This window comes from Varanus komodoensis, unplaced genomic scaffold (assembly GCF_004798865.1).
Source record: "Varanus komodoensis strain SLA01 unplaced genomic scaffold, ASM479886v1 scaffold71, whole genome shotgun sequence".
Classification (NCBI taxonomy): Eukaryota; Metazoa; Chordata; class Lepidosauria; order Squamata; family Varanidae; genus Varanus; species Varanus komodoensis.
Window position 1 is genome coordinate 956,641 of NW_025336360.1, and position 20,645 is coordinate 977,285.

The following is a 20,645-nucleotide window of genomic DNA, read 5'->3' on the forward strand; positions in this document are numbered from 1 at the left end:
CCTTTGCATCTATTCCTATATAAGTTCTAAACCTTGCAAGGTTTAGACTCAGCAGGGAGTGTACAGCCATGAATGAGAAGGTTTCACACAGTACTAAAGAGAATTTCTGAGGCAAACTAAATAACCTGTATCGTGGCCAACCACAGAGGTAATGTTACACAGCGCATATTTTCTGTGAAACTGTGACCGTAACTTCCAGGGAAAATATTTGATATTTCGTGAGTCAAATGCTCGATCTTGCTAGCACTTAGGGTGCCTTCTTAAACAGGGATGGCCATAATTTGACCATAAACCACATGTTTTACATGTGGAAAGGCACAAGTTCATCCTCACTGCCTTCAGATACAGCTGGGAAATACTACTTTCTGAAACTCTGGACAGCTTCCAACTCTTAGTATGGAAAATGCATAGTCAAATAGACCAGCTTTCTACATAATTTGTAAAAGCCCTGTGCTCTCTTTCGAAGAAATATTCTTTTTTGAAAAAAATAGTGTTTGCTGTGTTTGCTGTGTTTGCTGTGCGGGCCAGGTATAGCCTGTGTGCTCGCTTAGCAACCTCTCTTCCCACTGTGATTACAAACCATACTTTGCCCTTTTGGTTGTTACGGCAGGAGAACCTACATGAAGGACTTGCTTAGTTGGAATGTGCAAGTGGAGAAGGCAAAACCCCATGGAGACCAATGTGGGCCTTTCCATAGTCAGAGCTATCATCACACTGACTGCTTGCTTTTGTAACGCTTCACTTTTTAAAGGTGTAGCATATGACTGCCATTTTAAAGGTAGCTCTGGTATATGGTGTGAAAATGGTAGGTGTAGAAGACAGAGGTGTTAGATGAATTTGGGCTTAGATTTTAACTCTCTGAAGCTTGAAGAAGTGCGTTCTAATGACATCAGAACATATGGGATTCCTTAGTAGAATGTTTGTGTAGGAGAAGTTTGTTGTTGTCGGTCGCGAAGTCATGTCTGACTCATCACAACCCCATGGACCACATTCCTCCAGGCCTTCCTGTCCTCCACCATCCCCTGGAGTCCACTCAAGCTCACGCCGACTGCCCCAGTGACTCCATCCAGCCACCTCATCCTCTGCCATCCCCTTCTTCTTTTGCCATCTATTGTTCGCAGCATCAGGCTCTTCTACAGGGAGTCCTTCCTTCTCATTAGGTGGCCAAAGTATTTCAGTTTCATCTTCAGTATCTGGCCTTCTAAAGAGCAGTCAGGGTGTAGGAGAAGATAGGAGTGTATAATAATTTTTTAAGATACCTTTTTCTCCAGGCGTTCAGACTTGGCTTAGTTAAAGAAAGCTAAAGAAAGAACATAGTAAACCAGCTCTATAGAGACATCGTTCAGGTCAGGACAGATTTATCCTTTTTGTCTCGTTGGGCATTTTTATGTTTTTGGAGAATTTGTGAAAGTTCAGTTGCCATTTCAGAGAAAGCCTTCGATTGCAAACAGAGGCTGATTGGAGACATTAGCACAGAAAGCTAGGTATAGCCCAGTTTCCCTTTTGCACCTTATTTAATATTAAGTTGACATCACGGAGATGCCCTGTGTTCTTTTTACATCTGGTTGAGGTGCAGGGACTCAGTCGCTTACCAGCTATTTAAGATAAAGCTGTTTTTCCCCAGGATGAGTAAAACTAGCATTTTAGCCTTACTTTTAAATCTTTTTAATGGGGTATTTATGGTTCAGCAATTAAGAGTGAATGGGTGCCTAATGGCATAAATGAGGGCACACTTTGCATGCCAAGCAGTCTTAATTTGGTCCGAAAGGTTCGGCAGTTGCTTTATGCTGGTATTGTCTGTCCTGAGCTCTGTATTGTCTGCTCTGGCTGGCAGTGGCTTTCCTAGGGGTTGAGCAGAGTCATTCATCTCTCTTCCTGCCTCTTAGCATGTGAAGCATCTGCTGTTGCATCATGTGATGGCCTCTCTCCTGCATCGGTTATGAGAGGGTGAATGCAGATGTGTACCTAGCCGCTTGGAAAGCTGGCCCTCTCAAGTGGGTCACCACACCTGACCGTGCTGCTGAATGGAAGATTCACCCTGTTTATTGACTGAAACAGGTTCCCAAAGCAGCTGGCGGGAAAACTGACACCTTGGCAGTATCAAAATCAGTCCGCAAAATCAATTAAAACCACGGAACTCCTCTGCACACTGGAGACATTCACCGGGGACATTCACAGCCGAACACCCCAAATTCTTAAACCCCAGAGAACCTGCATGCCCTCGTGAATGACAAGAGTGAGTGGATTGGTCCATAACCAAGAGGGCAGGCTTTGGTTGCCAGTGGAGGGAAATGACATGAGACCCTTCACACTGGGCCTGGGGATGGGAGCATAGGATCATGGGAAGCTGGTTGGCCCAGTTTCGGGTTCCGTGTTGTCAGCAGTGACTAGCAGCCACTCTCCAGGAATCCAGACAGGGATCTGTTCAGCTGTAATGGACCAGTGAAAGGCAGTCTATTCCACCATCTTGTTGCCTGCTGTGGCCAGCGTATGCCCATGGGAAGGTCACAGGAGTAATAGCCTTCTGATATAATCAGTGCAATAGCCGATGATCTTGTTCGCTAGTAACTCATTAAAGAAGTGAGTAATGAGCATGGTATAACGCCATCATGATTAGATGATGGGAATTGAAACTGGAAAGCGTGTGATCTGCTAGCAGTCTTAATTCTTTGCCTCAAAGAATGAGGGGCTGTGGGGGGGTGGTTGTCAGTTTGCTCAAATGTACACCTTTTCCACCTGTGGAACTACGAGGGTTCTTCAGAAAGTTTCCGCACTTTTTAAAACTCTATTAAGAATTTCAAAAACAAATCACATCACGCTTCTATATAGTCACCTTCCTTTACAATGCATTTTTCCCAGCATCGTACCAACTTTTTGATGCCATCAGCCAAATATATATAAAATATATTTATAAAATACAGAAGTGCAGAAACTTTTTAAAGACCCCCAGTATTATCTCTGTTTGTGCTGTGATTTCTTCGAGTGTCAGGTCTCCTTGTCCTGTCGTGCACTCATCTCTGCCAGCCCACTCGCCACAAAACCAACCCAAAAGAGACTCCTTGGGCCTGGGGGAATCTCTCTTCCCATTCGGGGAAAAGATTGCTGCAACAGTTTTGTGGGGGTAACAAGCGATTGCATAAAGAGAAGGGCAGCACAGATGTTAAGGGGGCTGGAGTGGCTACAACAACTGGGGCTGTTTCGTGTAGAAAAGAGGTGAGGAAGGGCAGACGGGTGTTGAAGATGCTGCATGCTGTAGAGCAGGGGTCCCCAAACTAAGGCCCGCGGGGCGGATCCAGCCTGCCATGCCCATTTAACCAGCCCGCCCCACAGGTTTTGCACTCACCCGGTGCAGGTGCACCCGGTGGCAGCTTGCTCGCGAGGAGGTTGTGTTGGACTTGATCTCCTCACGAGCAAGCCAGCGCCTCGCCCCGCGCCCCCCTGCCCATCCCCTCCTTGCCTAGAGGGAGTAGGCAGGGAGGGGGGAGTAGAGATTTTTCTCCTCCCATAACACTGGAACCACGGATCACCCCATGAAGCTGATGAGTGGGAGGTTTAGGACAAATAAAAGGAAGTCCTCCTTCATATGGCCTATAGTTAAACTATGGAATTTGCTGCCACAGGAAATGACGATGACCATTAATCCGGGTGAAGGGGATTGGGCAGATTCATGGATGGGGGAGGCTACTAGCAGCTACTAGCCTTGCTGGCCAGGGGCTACCTCCTTCCCCAGGGCTGGCCTGCCTGCTGCACCAGTTGCTTGGGCAGGAGGGGGTCTCGCACCCATCCTGCTGGAGGGATCCTGTGGGCAAGCTGGTTTGCCACTGTGCGTATGGATTGCTGGACTAGATGGACCTTGGTCTGATTCCCAGCACTTCTCTTATTTTGACATTCCAGTAGGACATTGATGCTATCTATGTATTCTGTAGGTCCGAGGGCCATCTTGGCTCGATACTAGTAGCTAAGTTGTTGTTACTGTTTTAGTAGTCTCCCATTTAAATAGGATGGCTGTCACATACTGCAAATGGGGAATATTCTCCAATATTCTCTTCATGTGTTAATTGCTTTCAGGTCAGAAATGGAAGAGACCCCTTGTGGAGATATGCAGTGGCCATTCCTTTAAAAAAAAAAAGCCATGTTGTAGTAACTGTGGACTTATTTGGTGACTGAAGGCAAGGCGTCTCTTGTCAAGTTCAACTCTTTCCTGCCTCCCCTCCCCCGGCACCATCAGAACAAACATTTGCCTGTTTCTGCAGCTACAAAACTCAGAGTCTATATATCGATTTGGCTTGGTGAAAATACTGAACTTTGCACTTTCAGTATTAATGTAATTTGAAGAGGTTTCCCTTTCCCACCTAGCCTTTAACTACTGGTTTGAATATTTATTAGATTTATACACTTTTTTTTCTTTTTATTCAAGGCAAATTACCTCTTCCTGCTTTCAGTCTTATCCCCACAACAACCCTGTGAGATAGGCTGGTCTGAGAGTCTGCAGTGGGCCCAGAGTTGGCTCCATGGCTAAGTAGGAACTAGAACCCAGATTGCCTGAGTCGCATTCCTGTGCTTTTGGCCACTGCACCACACAGAATATAGTTTCAAATTGCTCCTAAATCTGCATTATGTGCCTATGACAATTGTCTTTTCTTTTTAGGGTTGATGTAAACACCGGAGTTTCTTTGTTGTATACAACTTTTCAGAAAACATCTGGATTTCAGAATGTATCAGGTGAGTTTTTGCACAAGCCTTTCTCAAAAGTAACTGCTCACATGTTAGACACCAGTGCTGTTTCCCGTAAAAAATATCAATTCCAAAAGAAATTACAGTGCAAGTCCTCTTCATTGGTATATTATACATTCCTTTCTTGTTATTTCTGAGCATATTTGCTGAAATATTTGCTGAAAATATGAAGCTCACTTCAGTTATTCGTTGTGAATGGTGTTGTGTGCACTTTAGCTAAGCTGACCTCTTTTACAAGCACAGTCCTCCCAGCAAACTTGCTTTAGTTTATATAATTTATCTGCCTATCGGGTATCTGAAAATAGCAAATGGGAGTTGACTTTTTCTTTTGGGTAATTTCAGTTCTATAATCAACTGCATCTATGAAAAACATTGGCATGTTAAAAATAGATTCATTCGTGCCTCAAGATAAAACCCTGTGAACAAGTAAGAAGCTCTTCCATTACCCTTTTGAGAGCGTGTTTCTTAAAGTGAGTCCAATCGGTCGTTTCCTGGGAACTCGGTTCCACTGAGTACATCAATAGCTGTTCCCAAGCAATCCTATGCAAGATGGCAGTTTTGGGTTATTCCGGGCTCACTTAACAGGATTGGTTGCTTTTTAGTGGGGGGTTGTTCGCTCTTCTCAGCAGAAGCATGCGCATGTGCTCTTTCTCCCCTGAAGCTTACAACTTCCAACGCTCTGCACCAGATGTTGCTGAGTGTGTGAGTTCTCAATCTCAGCAGGTCCCTTTTCCTCAGCCCTCTTCTTGTTTGCTCTTCGTCTGCTGCACTCTCTCCTGGCCTCACTTAAGGACATAAGGAAAGCCTTGCCGGGCCAGCCCATTGGTCCGTCCAGTCCAGCACTCCAGTCACGTGGTGCCTAGCCAGCACGACGATCCCTCAGGCAGGATGCGTGCAAGGCTTTCACCTGCCCAGGCTCCCCAGCAGTTGATACACCACACACAGACATACACTCTGTGCCTCTGATAACAGAGGGAGCACAAGGCCAGCCGTCTAATAGCCACTGGTAGCCTTCTCTGTGACTTTAAAGCCATCCAAGTCGGAGGCCGTCCGTGCTGCCTCTAGCAGTGAACTCCACTGTTTAACCATGCGCTTTCCGTTCGTCTGCCCTGAATCTCCCATCAGTCAATTTCATGGGATGACCCCTGCGGGCTTCTAGTATTCGGGTGGGGGAATGTCCCTCCCTTCGCTTTGTCCATGCATAATTTTCAACATCTCTCTCCTGTCTGCCTTACCTGCCTTCTTGTCAGCTGAGCAATCCCAGCTGTTGTCACCCTTCCTCATAGGGGAACTGCTTCAACCACGACATCTCTGCATTTTTCCCAGCTGAGCATCTCTTTTCAGTTGTGACCAGATCTGTGTGCGGTACTCTTAGCCAGTTGCAAGGAAGGTTTGCATGAGATCTTGACAAGCCATGCTGCAACTGCATATTACTGCAGGTCAACAAAAACAATACGGAACTGGAAAGGGGGCAACCAAAAACATCAAGGGGCTGGAGCAACGCCCCAGGAGGAAAGGTCGTGATGTCTGGAACCATACACTTCAGAGCAAAGGTCTTAAAGGTGGATATGATAGAGGTGGACAGAATTCACTGGGGGGATGAGGAAGTGGAAAGGCCTCTCTTATAATCCTAGAAGTTGCAGTTATCCCATGAAGCTTAATTTTTTTGGCATGGCAGGACAGATAAAACATAACGCATATTTCAGCTATGGAATTCATGCAGTGCACAGTTAAACTGTGGAATTATCTACCTCAGAATGTAGCGATGACTGCAAGTTTGGATCGCTTCAGAAGGAGAACGAACATATTCATTCAGGTTATAAGCAGCTGCTCATCATGATGGCTGTCTGTTCCCTCCGGGAGCAATGGCAGCATCCCTCTCTGTCAGTCATACAGCCGCTCCCTCCTCACCCCTGTCCCCATCTGTTCCATGTAGACAGCAACACCACGGTGTGGTTGTCGGGAAGAGTGTTGCCTGAAAGCCAGGCTGCGGATGGAACATGGGGATGCATGTGAAGGCCCCGAGAGTGGCCTAATTTCAGTTCCCCCCAGAAGCTCCTGCTCCCTCTCTTCCCAGAAATCGCAGTGCTCAAAAGCAATGGCGTCCCCAGGGAGGTAGGCAGCAGGGCAGGGGCAAGCTTGATGGATGTGTGTTGTGATCTTAGCACAACAAGCGCAGAGGCCAGGACTTCGTGCACCGGTGTGGAGGCTCCTAAGAATGAAAGGGGTCTCCCCCTGCTCCTCCTAACAGCGGTAGAAGGAAGGATGAGAGTGGGAAAGCATCTCTATTATATTAAACTACTCCTCGGGTCAGTCATGTCACCCTGCCATCGTGCATCTTTCTGGCTGCTTGTACATCTTCCCCGCATGGTCTGTCCCAAGGGATTATGATTAATTTAATTTCTATGCCCTGAAATAGCCGCGGCTGTCTGGGCAGAGAAACAGCTTTCCTTTTCCTCTTGGGCTTATTCCTTCAGGACTCTCCTGCTTCCAGCCCTCTGGTCTTCTACGCGCTCGTTTCCTCTTCCTGCCGTTCTTTTGTTTCCTGTGCCCACTAGCCTGTCTTTGCTCTTGCCCAAAGTTTGCTGAACTTGAGAAGTACACGAATAAATCGCTTTTCTTGAACATCAAGTTTTTAGCAGCAACTCTTGCCTCCTTTTCCTTCTCTATGTTTTTCAGTGCCTTTGTATTGCCAGGTTAGTTCAGCCACTGCCTTGAATGACTGATACCACACATTTTCCAAGAGTACTATTTGCTTTTTAACTGCCTGCTAATAATATTGCTATTTATCCTATTTTATGAAAAAAAACTCATTAACTTGTTCCTCCATAACATTCTTGGAGGCAGAGGGCCCCAGAAAATAGCTTCGGAATTGAGCAGGACGACAGCATTTGGCTGATTTTAAGCTATTATATTAATCTAGCAAAACAGCTCAAATGACTTAAGATGCCTGCAGTTAATTTCTTTGAGGATTTTAATGCTTTTAAAAGCACTGTTACTAATGCATATGCTGGTAAAAACTGCGGATGGCAATCTCTGCTTAGAGTTTCCCTCCTGCATGAGGGAGAATGGGAAATGCCTCTTCCAGAGTGGCGTCTGCGGGAGAACATACATGCACCATCCTCTCTCATGCCTCTTCTGAACACACTGGGAGACGGAAGGTTTTGCAGATGGGGGCAGAGCACACTTTCTGTATGCGGACATCCCCTGGCTTAGTTCCCAGCACCTCCAGTCGGACCTTCTAATAATGCAAGGAGGGCTTCTCCTTGATTAAGGGCACACCCCCGAGCAAGTTGAGACAGAAAAAGGCCTTCAGTTCACAGCGTGCCCCGGCCAGCGTGTCTGGTGTCATTGTCGACCTTTTTCTCTGTCTAGTCAGGATTGTGCCTTTAATCAACTAATACAATTCATCAGCTAAGATTATCAAGTGACAACTTGAGTGGTGGGGCTGTTATCCATGATTGAATGCAGATCAAAACATTGCTGTATTGGGTTTCAGGATGTTGCTGAACTATGCATTTTAAATGCAAAAACGCTACTGCACATAGTAGAGGGGAAATATTTTTATTGGGGTTTGTTGTATGGGCATGGCTTGTTTTATTTGCTTTGCTTAGCTTTTTGTGGTGGTCGAAAGCTACCCAGTGCTTAGCAGACCTAAAGCTGCTTTTCTGCTTTAACAACTTACAGTGTGTTACTTACAAGCTGGTGAATCCAGCTGCATCATTTACTGTATCTATGAAATTTACAGAGCATTTCTTAGGCATGTTTTCTCCCAGCTGACCAGGCAGAATGTGGTGTATAAATGTGAATCTATCCAGTGTCAAAAAGGGGGCGCTGTGTAGTCCAAGCACACACACCGTGGTATTTGCTCTCTGAGAAACAAGAACATTTGTAAGTTCAAGACCAGAAACCACAGATTTTGGGGTTAATCAAACAAGTGTGCTATTTGGACAGAAACAAGTTTTGATGTCGTTGCAGTACAAAGAACTAGCAGCGTGTTTGGAAATCAAATCATTCTTTATACCATTGGACTGTATATAGTCTGTAGCAGCGTGTCTGTGACCGTCATTTGTAGGAAGAGGTAAAAGGTTTAGCACCGAGGCAGAAAAATGGTCAAAAGGACTGTAGAGATAGATACTTGCTCCTAGTGTTTCTGCACTTGATGGGAGGCCACCAGAAGAAGGCAGGCAGTGCAGACACGAGGGGGTGAAGGCCCCGGTGAAGAAGCAGCAATCCCTAGGCTTCGAAATACTTGTTAGATTGGAGAGTTGTACAAATCTTCACACACAGGAGTTAGCATTCCCTTGTTATGCAAGACAATTTTTGTACTACTTATTTTGTACAAGCAAAACTTGGTCTTTAAGCATTCCACTCATTTCTTAAGAAGAAATCTTCTATTTAAAACTTCTCCCAGTGCTCTACGAAAGTTCCATTTTGTTTCTCTTGGGAAAATTTGGGTAAAAGTGCATGTGCAGTCCCCATTTCCCACACCCTTGAGGCTCTTATGCAATCTTTTCAACAGAAAAAAAAAATGGAAATTCTGGGAGTGACAGAGGAAATCTATATTTTTTTCTTCTTGTTAGATGAATGGATTTGGAGACTGGAGGCAAAGATACTGTGTCCTTTTGAGCAGCATTTCGCCTTTATAGATTATCTGGGCCTGCCTCCCTGCTTTTTTTTTCCTGGGCTTTTGCACCTCTGTAGCGTACTACCTAGAGTGTTTGTGCAGGTGGGCATGCATGTGCGTTTGTTCTAGGGAGGGGAAAGAATACAACAGTTGTGACAGTAGAGTGAATGTGGTGACTTGTGGGTTCTGTTGAGCCTTGTGAAACTGTAGCTCCGTTCAGGCATAATCCCAAATTCTGGAAGCGGCAGTGGAAGCATGCCAGACCAGGACTGTAAAGCAACCTGAAACAGTGGCTAGCAGTCTGGGTCTGGGTAGCAAATGCTCGCTGCTGGTCTTCATGCAAAGACGGATTGAGATTTGTATTGAATGACTCATTGAAGTGGGATGGTAGGAGAAGAGGCAGGGCATGAGCATGGAACCAAAGCCCATTACACTGAATCATGCTGGGCATTACATCTAAACCAAGACGCCTGTCCACGTGCTTCTTCCTTTATTTTCTTTCTTACTATATTTATAGCCTTCATTTCTTCCATTGTGAAGCTCAAGGGGTTCCCCCACCCAAGGAGGCCACGTCCGGGGAGCTGAGTCTTTCCAAACCAGTAATTTTCAGGAAGATGCTGCATCTGATCCAGGGAAGAGCTGCACTTCCAGAAAAGAGCACCTGTCTTGCAGGTGGAAGTTCTCAGGTTGAATCCTTGCCCTCTCCAGGTAGCTCCAGAAAGACAGCTGGCTGTCAGTTGATAAAGACAGGACTGAGCTGTTTGGAGCAACTTTCCACTCATTTTTAAAGCCACCTCCGCCATCTGTATAAAACCGGGTGGTTGAATCTCTTTCAGTGCACCCTGTAGCAGGCACTGCAGAAATCGGGGAACCGCTCCCTGTGTAATTTGCTCATAGCAACAGGGTTTGGGGCACGGCATAGATGCTTGCCAAAGCACAAGCACCAAGAGCTGCCGCCGTCATCGTTTGGGGAGGGACAGTCGTTGTGAGCCGAAGAAGCCACACGTGCATTTCAAGGTGGGCCTGCTGGGAAACAGGCTGTTTCATAACTGGGGTGCCGCTTACTGAAAAAAGCTACCTCCCTAGTAAGCAGCTCAGAGCAGGCCTCCGAAGAAGATACTCAGGGACGGATAAGTATATGCAAGAATGCCACTGCAGGCGGGAGTGGTCCGTTGCTCTTCTATTGAAAGGACTTCCTTTTCTGTTGCTCCCAGCCTGGATTCTGTGGTTGGCCTCCACTCTTGCATCTTAATTTGCTTGTTATATCAATATATTAATCCCCTCCATAAACACACACATACACACACCCCTATGCATTAGTTGGGAGTACAAAAACGGAAATATTTGATTTTTAAAAAAATATTTAAAAGTACAAACAAACAAAACCACTACATTTAAAATGCAAACATAAAGATCAACATACAGTAAACATAATCTGTGTTACATTTCTGTGCCCCTCACCAACCAGACCCAAGATCCATGTCACAGGTAAAAGAAAACAAAAACCTTGGAATACTTCAGGACAGTCCCCCCCCCCCCCGCCCCGCCTTCCAAAACTGTAAAGGTTCTTTTGATGGCTCAAATCCTTTGTTTAAAACATAGCCAATGAATACACCCCAAATCTCATTAAGCTTTGAAATATCTGATCAGGAACAACAAAACGCCTGTGGCTTTTTACTTAACATTCATTAAATGGCATGGTTAAGCAAAATCAGAACTTGACTAGTGTTCTTGGAGTACCTGTAATACTTTTGGATGTGACCGTCTGTGCATTAGGATAATGAAGGGCTTGGGGATAATGATCTGTAAACAAGGACCTGCTGTTGAAAGTATCCTGTGTCAAAAAGACACTTCTGTTTCTTTGTTAAAGCCTGGCATGTGAGAATCCAGGGTGCATTGGTACGTGGGCGGCAAGCACTTCATTGTTAAAGAGACACAGTTCCTCCCCCAGAACAAGCCTTGTCTTCAGTTCTTCGTTGCAGTTAAAGCACTAAACAGCCTAACCGGGGTTAGAAATAGCTTTCAAACTCTTGAGTCAGAGCAAGCCCTGTTTTAGGATCAGTGCTGGCATAAGCCTTAGCCAGCAGACTAATGAAGAGGATCTGTTAACTTGTTCCCGGCCGGTTGACCAAGGGATGTGTGTGTGTGTGTGATCCCCAGCACAAATTGCTAAGAACTCAGGAATATTTATGCACACTGCCTTAAAGGGGACATGTGAATGGAAGCTGGCTCAGTTCATTGTGCTTCTTGACAAATTAAGCAGGCTGCAGTAACAGCCCTCATTGCATTGATGGATCATTAAACCTTATTGGGTCGATTCAGTGGGTTCCAGCAGGCAGGAAGTCCCCGAGATGGCCTGGCTTCACACACAGGATCCCCAGAGGTCCCCACAATCTGTATTTCGTCTCTTTGCTAAAGGGCATTTTGCCATAATGTAGAAAACCACGTCTCTTCTACATTGAGGGGGGGATTCAACCAAAGGTCAGTTTAGTCCAACACCCTGTTCCCCACAGTTGCCAACCAGCTGCCTCCAGGCAGCCCACAACTGGGGCTGGAGGACTGTAGCCCCCCACTGCTGTCGCTTCCAGCAGCTGTTACTCCGTGGCATAGAGATGTTATGATGATGATGATGATGATGATGATGATGATGATGCCTCCCCCTGGCCATGGCACTTCCCCGTGGATTCGCCTAGTGCCCCTTTGAAGGTTCTTCCTTGCTCATTGTTTCTGGAATAAATCTTCTTGCGCGAGAACTCACGATGGACCAGACAAGGTTGCTGTTGACCGTTTTGTTCCGTGCAAAGCCAGCCACACCTCCCACAAAAGCTAGCTGAGCTACTTGCGTCTTTGGATTGCCGGTTCTTGCTGCCTCATCTCTCTTCCCTCTGCATTACTTCCCAGCAGCACAATGTGCCACCAGCACATGAGTCGAACTGGATGAGTGTACCTCTTGAGAGAGTCTGCACTGCCTTTGGGGTCAGCCCCCCCCCAAAAAAAAAAGATGTGAATATGTGGATTTTTGGCACTTGGACACCTTAGCTGTTGAGTTGCTGTTTTTCGGCATTCGCCTCTATGAGTTCAGGACTGATCAGCAATCCTTGTGGCAGGAGGGAGGGATATGAATTATTAGAATGTCTCTGCTCACTGCAGCCACATTTTATATCAAACTTCTGGGCTCTGACAGGTTATTTTCAGGCTACATGAATAGGACATTGTTTGTCTGTCCCCAGGACTGAGCAGTATAGTACAGCCGCAGGGGTGTTTGTATCTCATCATCCCCATGATATCTTTGAGAACTTTAGGGAGGAGATACCTGCCTTGCAGCATACATCCCTGATTTTAGTTCCTTCCTTCCTTCCTTCCTTCCTTCCTTCCTTCCTTCCTTCCTTCCTTCTGGGATATTTAAACCCCCAACCACCCAACTGAACTGCAGTGCCCATCATCTGCAGCCAGCATGCTCACTCACCGTGCCAGCTGAGATGATGGGAACTGTAGTCCAATGGATTTGGGGGGCAGCAACTTGAGGGGAGGCTCCTTTCAAGCAGTTCAGGGCTCAGCCTCCTTTGCAGCCAAAACAGGCCTCGAGGGAGCACGTTAATTCAGGTCTGAGGCAGAGCCGTTCCGCCAGTCCCAGGCCCACTCACACCCTCAGTTCTGCAGAGCAGTTCTGCCTCGCGTGTGACTTCACCTGCTGATCCACCTGGTGCTCAGCAGAAGAGCACCAGGCCCGATGCTGCAAAGGATGAAGGACGAGCCCTCTTGCATGGGACCGGCAAGTGCCGTGCAGCGCTGCCCCACGGAGTTTGGACTTTAGGTTTGGATGGAGGGGTGTGTGGATGGAACTTGGACTGGTGGGATAGGTAGAGGTGAGGAGCAAGAACATGCAGGTATATGTAATTAGGCCAGGTTTCCCACGAGTGAGGGGAGGCACTGAGGAGCAAGAGGTTGTACCAAAGGCATCATGGTAAAATTGTGATAGATCACCTGGAATAAAAACTAAGATGCGGAACATGGGTCGCAGGCTCCCTGTAAAAAACAGAAATAAGAATTATACAACAACCCAGGTGCAAAGTGGACGTTCGTCTCCTCTTGTTTATTATTTTATATCATGTCTTTGAAAATTAAGGTATTTACTCGCCTGTGCTGACTTACACGCCCTAAAATGTGTCTGTATTTTGCAAGCCATTTCTTCCAGTAGCCACCATAACACTGGACTGCAAATGCACCGGGGGAGGGATTTATGCTTCATCTTGTATGCCTTCGGGTTCAGAAGCGCTCGTTACAGGTGCATACCCAAAAGGCTTGTTGCTGACTGTTTGCATACGGTTGCCAATTGCAATGTGGGTGGGTCAGCTGGCTGGATTCAGCAGTGTGCTCACAGCTGCGTGTTCCTTTTCCTTCCCTGCAGAACTCACTCGAGCCTGCAGTATCAGTTGAGACGTTGGCGGACGTACCTGCGCACGTGCTTAAAGGGCTTCCTGAGGAAGTCAGGCTCCTTCCATCAGCTGTTGACAAGACACGGCTTGGTGAGTGAATCTAGGGACACGTTGCGTAAGGAAAGGCAGCTGGCGCAGCAGGTGGGTGGCCCAGGAAAAGGCTGTGGGGTGAGGACTATGTTTCTTAGGATTCAGGTACAAGAGGGGCGATCTGATTCTGCAGCAAAAGCAGGAATCGGTTAGAGAAAACTGGAAGGTAGAAAGCTTGGAAGAGCTTCCTCTTTCTACAAGAGATAAATATTTTAGTGTGGGCCTCCAGCTTTTAAGAGGAGTGCCCTTCTAGGGTTCTAGCCAGATCAACAGCCTCATGGAACTGCTCGGAGCTCACTGAGAACGCCTCTTTTTCTTTCCTGCCCTCCTGAAAGCTTTCCCTACTACTGTGTTTGTGTTTCTGCACACACACTGGGGTCCTAAAGTCTTTGGGGTCCCTTTTCTGGATGCTTCTGCCTGATCAGATGCAAATAGGGGCTGCTAGAGAAGAAGACCTTCCTGGGGTGGCCCCCTGGTGGAACGCCATCTCCAGAAATGCTCACCTGGCACCTACATTGTGGTGTTCTTCTAGGCTGTTTTAGCCCCTCAGTTTAAAAAGGAAAGAACACCCTGGTGGTTCTTAGATCACTGTTTAAATAATTCAGGTTCAGAAAATAAGTAAGTGCTCTCCTGCTGTTGGTTTTCTACTGTGGCTGTTTTAAATAGCACGTGGTGTACGATTGTTCTTGTCTTTTATCATGTGATCTGCTTGATGGGCTGCTCAGAGAACCCCACTGGCTGGTGGTCCTGAAGCCAAGCCCTTCGTTGCTGTTCAGCTTGGAGAGGAGTGTGGGGAGAAAAACCTTCTAACCTCATGACATGCAATCATTCAGCCCTAATGTTGATCTCTGAGATACTCTGAGCTCAAGGCGCCCACTTCCCTCTCCTTTGCCCTTCTTTATCGGACAGCTTCAACCCTTCTATGGTGCAGCTGTCTTCAGTCACATACCAGATTTCCAGTGGCATAAGCCATCCTACATCTGGTCCCTTCAAACCGGGGATAAGCAAGTTGTGGTACTTCACAGGTTTTGCTCTACAACTTCCATCAGCTCTAGTCAGAATGATGTGAGTTGCAGGGCAAAGCTTCTGGAGGGCCACCCCTGATTTAGACCTTGTTGCATCTTCTTCTAATGCAGGCAGACGAGCTTCACAGAAAACATTAGGCAGTAGGGTGTATCAAACCAGAGGCAAAAGATTCATGTTTCTCAGGGGCTGGGACAAAGAAGTTCCAGGCTAATTAGCCCCAGAATGGACCTGGTACTATGAGGTACTTTTGGCAAAGCACTTCCGTCAAGAAGGCGAAAGCAGAATAGCTGAAGGTAATGGCAAGTGATGAATTTCTACCCAAATGGCGCACCACGCTAATGCCACTGCAGCCGGCTCCACGGAGGGCCTCTGCAGGACTGTGGACGCTCCTTAACGGGCCCGGCTTGGTCTCTTGGCGCAGCCTGGGACATACGATCTCTGTCCCCTGGATGTTGCAGGGCCTTGATGAGGACTTTCCTTTTGAGAGACTGGTTTTAAGCAGCCCGCTGGAGACCCCGGTTCCGCTGGCCCGCAGCCTCTCGGTCTGCTGTTCAGATGGGTTTTAGTGATTATTTCCTCCTCTATGTGCTTTGCTGTTAGTTGCTATTAAACATTTATGGCATATTTTCTCTAAATGCCTGCAGGTTGGCTCAAAGAAGTTCCATGTCCCAAGTCAGTGCATTAACCTTCACTTCCACCTCACCAAAAAGGAAAAAAAAACTTATATACCACCTTAAATACCACATCATGTTACTGGGCAAAGCTGGGCTATGTTTATGGTACCCCCTTGACAGCTATGCTCAACTTGGCAGTACCGGTGGGGCGGGTATTTTTGGAGTTATGAAGTGCCACTAAAGAGTCAGGGGCTCTAAAGGTAGTTCCTTGTTTGCTCTTCAGGTGTCTGGGCAACAAAGCCAATTTTCAGAGGCAGAAAGTTTGGACCGTTTGTCGGTGACAAGAAGAAAAGATCTCAAGTGAAGAGCAATGTGTACATGTGGGAGGTAAGGAAAAGCTGGTGAAAAAGATATTTCCCCCCATAAAAAATAGTCCAAGATGATTAATACATCACTGTTGATAACAGAGTTTAAGAATCAGTCACAAAGCCCTACGCAGCATACGAAGGTGAAATAAAATAAATGTTGAAATAAAACAGCAACCAAGGAAAGCTTAATCTAGGACTGCGGCAGGAGAAAAGAACAGAATTTTCCATTTGTTGTAAAACTGGAACTCGCAAATGCTGGACTGTGCTTTGCTCAAGCCAGGCAGTCACAGAGGGAAGCTCAGCACACAAGGGGAAGAAGGGCTGGGCAACGCTAGGAGTTGCAGTCCCACACTTTGGAAAGCACTGGGCTGGGACGGGCTGCACTGGCCTTGGTTGGGAGGACCTGGGATGCTGCATTTGACCCAACCCCTGATAGGAAGTGCTTTGGGTGGCCGTGGGAAAACGGGAGATGGGGCTTTGGCTCCCCCTCTTGAGGGGAGTGCTGAAGCACCCGGGAGGCACCGCTGACCCTTTCCGATGACCTGGGAGCAAGCGGACCCAGCCATGCACGGCACATGGATCTGTGTGTGCTCTCGGAGTGACTGACCGTGCTCTTTTCCCATTCTCCTCCCGACAACTTTTGAAGGTCTACTACCCCAACTTGGGCTGGATGTGTGTTGACGCCACTGACCCCGAGAAAGGGAACTGGCTGCGCTATGTAAACTGGGCTCGTTCAGGAAAAGAGCAGAATCTCTTCCCCTTGGAGATCAACAGAACCATTTACTACAAAACCTTAAAGGTAACAGTACCACCGTGTGCCCCTTAATCGTCCTCCTTTTCGCTTCCTCTTTTGCGAAAGAATGTTTTGTCGCACTGTTGCTTCGTGAAGTTGCCAGCTGGCAAATAGGGAAAGAGCCCCAACCCGCTTGAAACGGCCTTTGATATTTGGGGAAAGTCCTGCCTGAAACCTTGAGGAAACTGCCGCTTCTGCCCACATGTAGCCCATGTGAAGTGGGGCGGCCCAAAGCTCTGAGGTTGTGTGATACGGCTGATGATTTTGGAACTCTCCTTTGGATTTTCTTTCAATAGGTGTTCAGTGATAAGGGCACCTGCCTTGTTTACATACATTGCAGTGCAGAGCAAACCACCCTCGGGGTGGGACAGACAAACTGGAAGGGCGAGATATAAGTAAGGGATGTATTAGAAGCAGGTTATCTCATAGCTGGTGTCACCTAGAGGAAGGGGAGCAGAGCGGACCATTTGGCCTAGCCCGGGAATAAGGAAGGATTGGTTGTGGAGCAGGAGCAAGGGAACAGGCAGAAAGCTGTGCAGTCACAGAACATAGACACAGCGCGAGTCAGAAGGGGCCTCCTGGGCCATCTGGTCTGACCCCCGGCTCCAGCCGGCTCCACGCACGACAGTCCTGCCCCACAAAACCAGAAGCTGGGCCCTGCGCACCGAAGGGCCAGCATTCCCAGATGGGGAAGGTGGGCCGAGGCAGCCTATAAGCTTAAAAGCAAGACAGGAACAGCCAGAGAAAGAGGACCAAGTGCAAGCAGACAAAACGGGCAAAGACGTGGTTGGACAGTGGAGGAGAAGAGGGGGAAAGCCCCGGCCATGGGAGAACAAAGGCCTTAAGGGGGGCTTGTTGGGTGGAACCATTAGAGAACAGGAGCAGTCAGGGCCGGGCTCTGGGGGACTTACCCACCAGGCACAGATGCCGCCCGCAGGAAATAGAACCACCACCACCCCTCACACACAAAATAGAATAAAAAAATCACAGAACACTTTTGTCCCAGAGTTTTGAGCCCTCCTGAAGAAGCCTCTTCAAGCTTACCTGTAAGCCCCAGGGGTCAGGTAGATGAGAAGAAACAGGAGCTGGGTTTCCAGCTGGGGACCCCGTCCCTTCAGGGACCTCCTCCTCTGGAACTAGTGGGGGCCACGCTCTTCCCTGGCCCTAAAAAGGGAAGGGTAGAAAGCTCTCCTCCGCATGGATACCCACCTGCCTGGCTGCATTTCCGTGTCCACTGACTGAAGAGTTGTATCGCTAAAGCACTGTCAATGATTAAGCCTGGCGTTGCTGTTGCGGCAAAGCGCCGTCACGGCCGGCGAGCACAGCTGGATGCGAGCCGCTTGGGGTAAACACGACCGACCGACGTGGACCGCAGGCCCCAGCGGGACTAGCTTCCGTGCCGCCCTGGAGCCCAGGCAGTGGGGCTCCCAGCAGCCCTTCGGGTCACTGGATGGGGTTGCTCTCTTGATTCAAACTGATTGGTTGCCCTGCTTCAGAAACGAGCATTTCATTCCATACAATTACAGGTGGGAATATTAAACAAAAAAAGCATGCTAGGCAGAAAGCTCACTAACAATCTAATTTTCAGTATTATATATGTTTTTAAAACAGACGCTAGAGCAAACCAAATGACCAACCAATTCCCTTGTGTAGGGGTTTAGTAATCTAATCTTGTAAGCTTGTATTTGTATTTTCTATACAAATGTTGCGACTGATAGCAGTTTAAATTTGTAGCAGTTTAAGTATCAATGACCAGGAAGATCCTACAGTCTCTGAAGTCTAGCAAACAAAGGATGAAGTCTTACAGGCTGTTTAGTCTTCTTATTACTAAACTTGTGCTTGGCTTTTTAATATTACAAATGTGGACCCTGGGCCAAATCTGTAGATAGACTTGGTACAGAACAATCAGAACAAGAGGCTGCCTGTAGTTTGAGTTTGTTTGGTAAGGAAATATTCCAGACTATTTCAGGGGAGGGCTTCATTTTGCAGCGCTCAGAGATCTTAAATCTGCATTTGATTCCATCTCTGGGAAGAGATTTCAGAGGAAAGGCTCTCAAACCCTTGAGTCCCACCTCTGCTGAAATCGAAAAAAACTTTTTAAAATATAGCTTAGATTTAATCAATCTTGGTCCTTTCCAAAAGTGTCACAGTAGCTATTACCTGGCCAGCTATAAAGCAGCTGCAACAGACTTTGTGCTTGCAGAATCTATTCGAAAACGAACTAAGACTGAATCCAAGATACATCAACCAGAACCAATAGTAAAAGATATTTGTAATAAAGAACTTGGAGCCCAGGAATTTGTGCTGGGTACCAGAACCGAGTAGGCATTGGAATCGTTCTGCGCACAAATGCTGTTCCTTGCTAAGCTGGTCCCTTAGCTTTTGTTCCTTTCTGCACCACCATTTAGCGCAGGAGAGTATCACTCCTTTGCCGCTTTTCTTCAAACTGAGCCGGAAATTCTCGTTGCCTGTGCATTCCCTCCTTCCTTGGTGAGCCCTTCCCATGTAAGTCATAACCCAGGAGCTGTCTTTTAAAGCTGATTGCACAGAGCCTAGTGAAAGGTAAGCAGTGGAATTGTGAGAAGAGGAGGAGTTTGACAGATGCTGCGTGCCAGTGGATGGGCACGTTATGTCGTCGTCTGCAGTCTGAACGGCGGTGGAAGTGCTCCAGCGGGGCTCGGTCTTCCAGGCCTGGCAGAGGGCTGCTGCCCTCTCTTTCCAGTGCTATTCGTTTTGTCGGAAGGGGAGAGAGAGAGAGGAGAGGCGGGAGGGAGAAGCCTTGGCTGCATGCGAGGATTCCGGGCATTCTCTGGCACGCACGTCCAGGACAAAGCGATCAGGTGCAGAGGGTGTGGGTGCAAAGCACCTTCATCGCAGTGCTTTCTGCGGCTAACGTTACCTTTCTGCGGCTTTGGGCTCACACATGATCCCGAGGAAGCAGGCAGCCTGCACGGCCGTGCTGGCTGCAGGGCGAGGGGAGCCCACTCGTCCGAAGCCAGCGTGGATGCACAGGCCCCAGGGCTTCTCCCACCCGAAGCAGCCTCCCTCCGCCTGTCCGTGCTGATCCGCAGAGGGAGAGGCTTTCCTGCCTTCCTTCCCGGCTAGCATGGCCCCCAAGGGAGCTGGGGGAGGGGGGGAGGGCGCAGCGCTCACTCGCATGCAGTGCCCGGCCCTCGCTGGCTGCCAGATGAGTTCCCGGGCGCCGGAGGGAGGCCGCATCCTCACTCTGTGTGGCACTCGGCGCACAGCACGAGAGGGCGGGTCCCTTGCCCAAGCCAAAGCGCACTGAAAGAACGCCGTTTGCTCGCACTGGTGAGGCAATGTTGCTTGTTCTATTCCCTTGTCTGTGTTTTGAGGCTGCCTGGAGCCCCCCCACGCAAGAGGATGGCAGGCATCCCATGGAAGTGGGGGAGGCTCGGAGGGCAGCCCCACTCTTCTTGCCCTCCCAAGTGTTTAGATGGCCGGTTGTTTAATTAATTTATTTAAAACTTTTCTATACTGTCCCTTACATGAATGTCTCGGGACAGTTTACAGCCAATTAATATTAAAATAGAAATAAGGATAACCGTTGCCCAGCACTCAATGTTAAAATATAAACCCACGAAATAAAGCAAGTTAACAATTAAAATACTGGGAGAATAAAAAGGGTTTTTCCTGATGCTGAAAGGAAAGAAGCGTTGGCACCAGGCTTCTCTCTGGGGATTCCAGCTGCCTATATGTTTCCCGCCTCTTCCTTAGGAGGAGGGGCTGAGACACTGCCTGGATTCTTCAGAGGATGTTGTTGGCTCACTGCCCTCTCCCTGGAGCCCCCCACCTCTTGACTCTGGGCTAGGGTCCGGGTTCTAGTCCCTACGTGGTCGTAAAGCCCAAAGGGTGACACTGCGTCCATCACAGCCTGAGCCACCTCACGTAGTGGTTGTTTTGGGGATACAGCGGAGTGGAGAAGCTTGTAACATG

At 47.9% G+C, this 20,645-nt stretch overlaps 1 protein-coding gene across 3 annotated transcripts in view; it reads left to right on the forward strand.

Moving 5' to 3' along the window:
- The window catches only part of PRDM2 (PR/SET domain 2), a 65,926-nt gene that overhangs the window by 4,225 nt on the left and 41,056 nt on the right, over positions 1 to 20,645 (forward strand). For 2 of the 3 annotated variants that reach the window (XR_006416827.1, XM_044452280.1), the window contains exons 2-5: positions 4,649 to 4,722; positions 13,770 to 13,887; positions 15,811 to 15,914; positions 16,542 to 16,694. Coding sequence is in view for 1 of the 3 variants with exons in the window: in XM_044452280.1 (XP_044308215.1) it covers positions 4,714 to 4,722; positions 13,770 to 13,887; positions 15,811 to 15,914; positions 16,542 to 16,694 (384 nt within the window). In the remaining 2 variants the exon portion in view is untranslated. Of the gene's footprint in view, positions 1 to 4,648; positions 4,723 to 13,769; positions 13,888 to 15,023; positions 15,207 to 15,810; positions 15,915 to 16,541; positions 16,695 to 20,645 lie in introns of those variants that run through there. The other variant, XR_006416828.1, reaches the window with a different exon arrangement.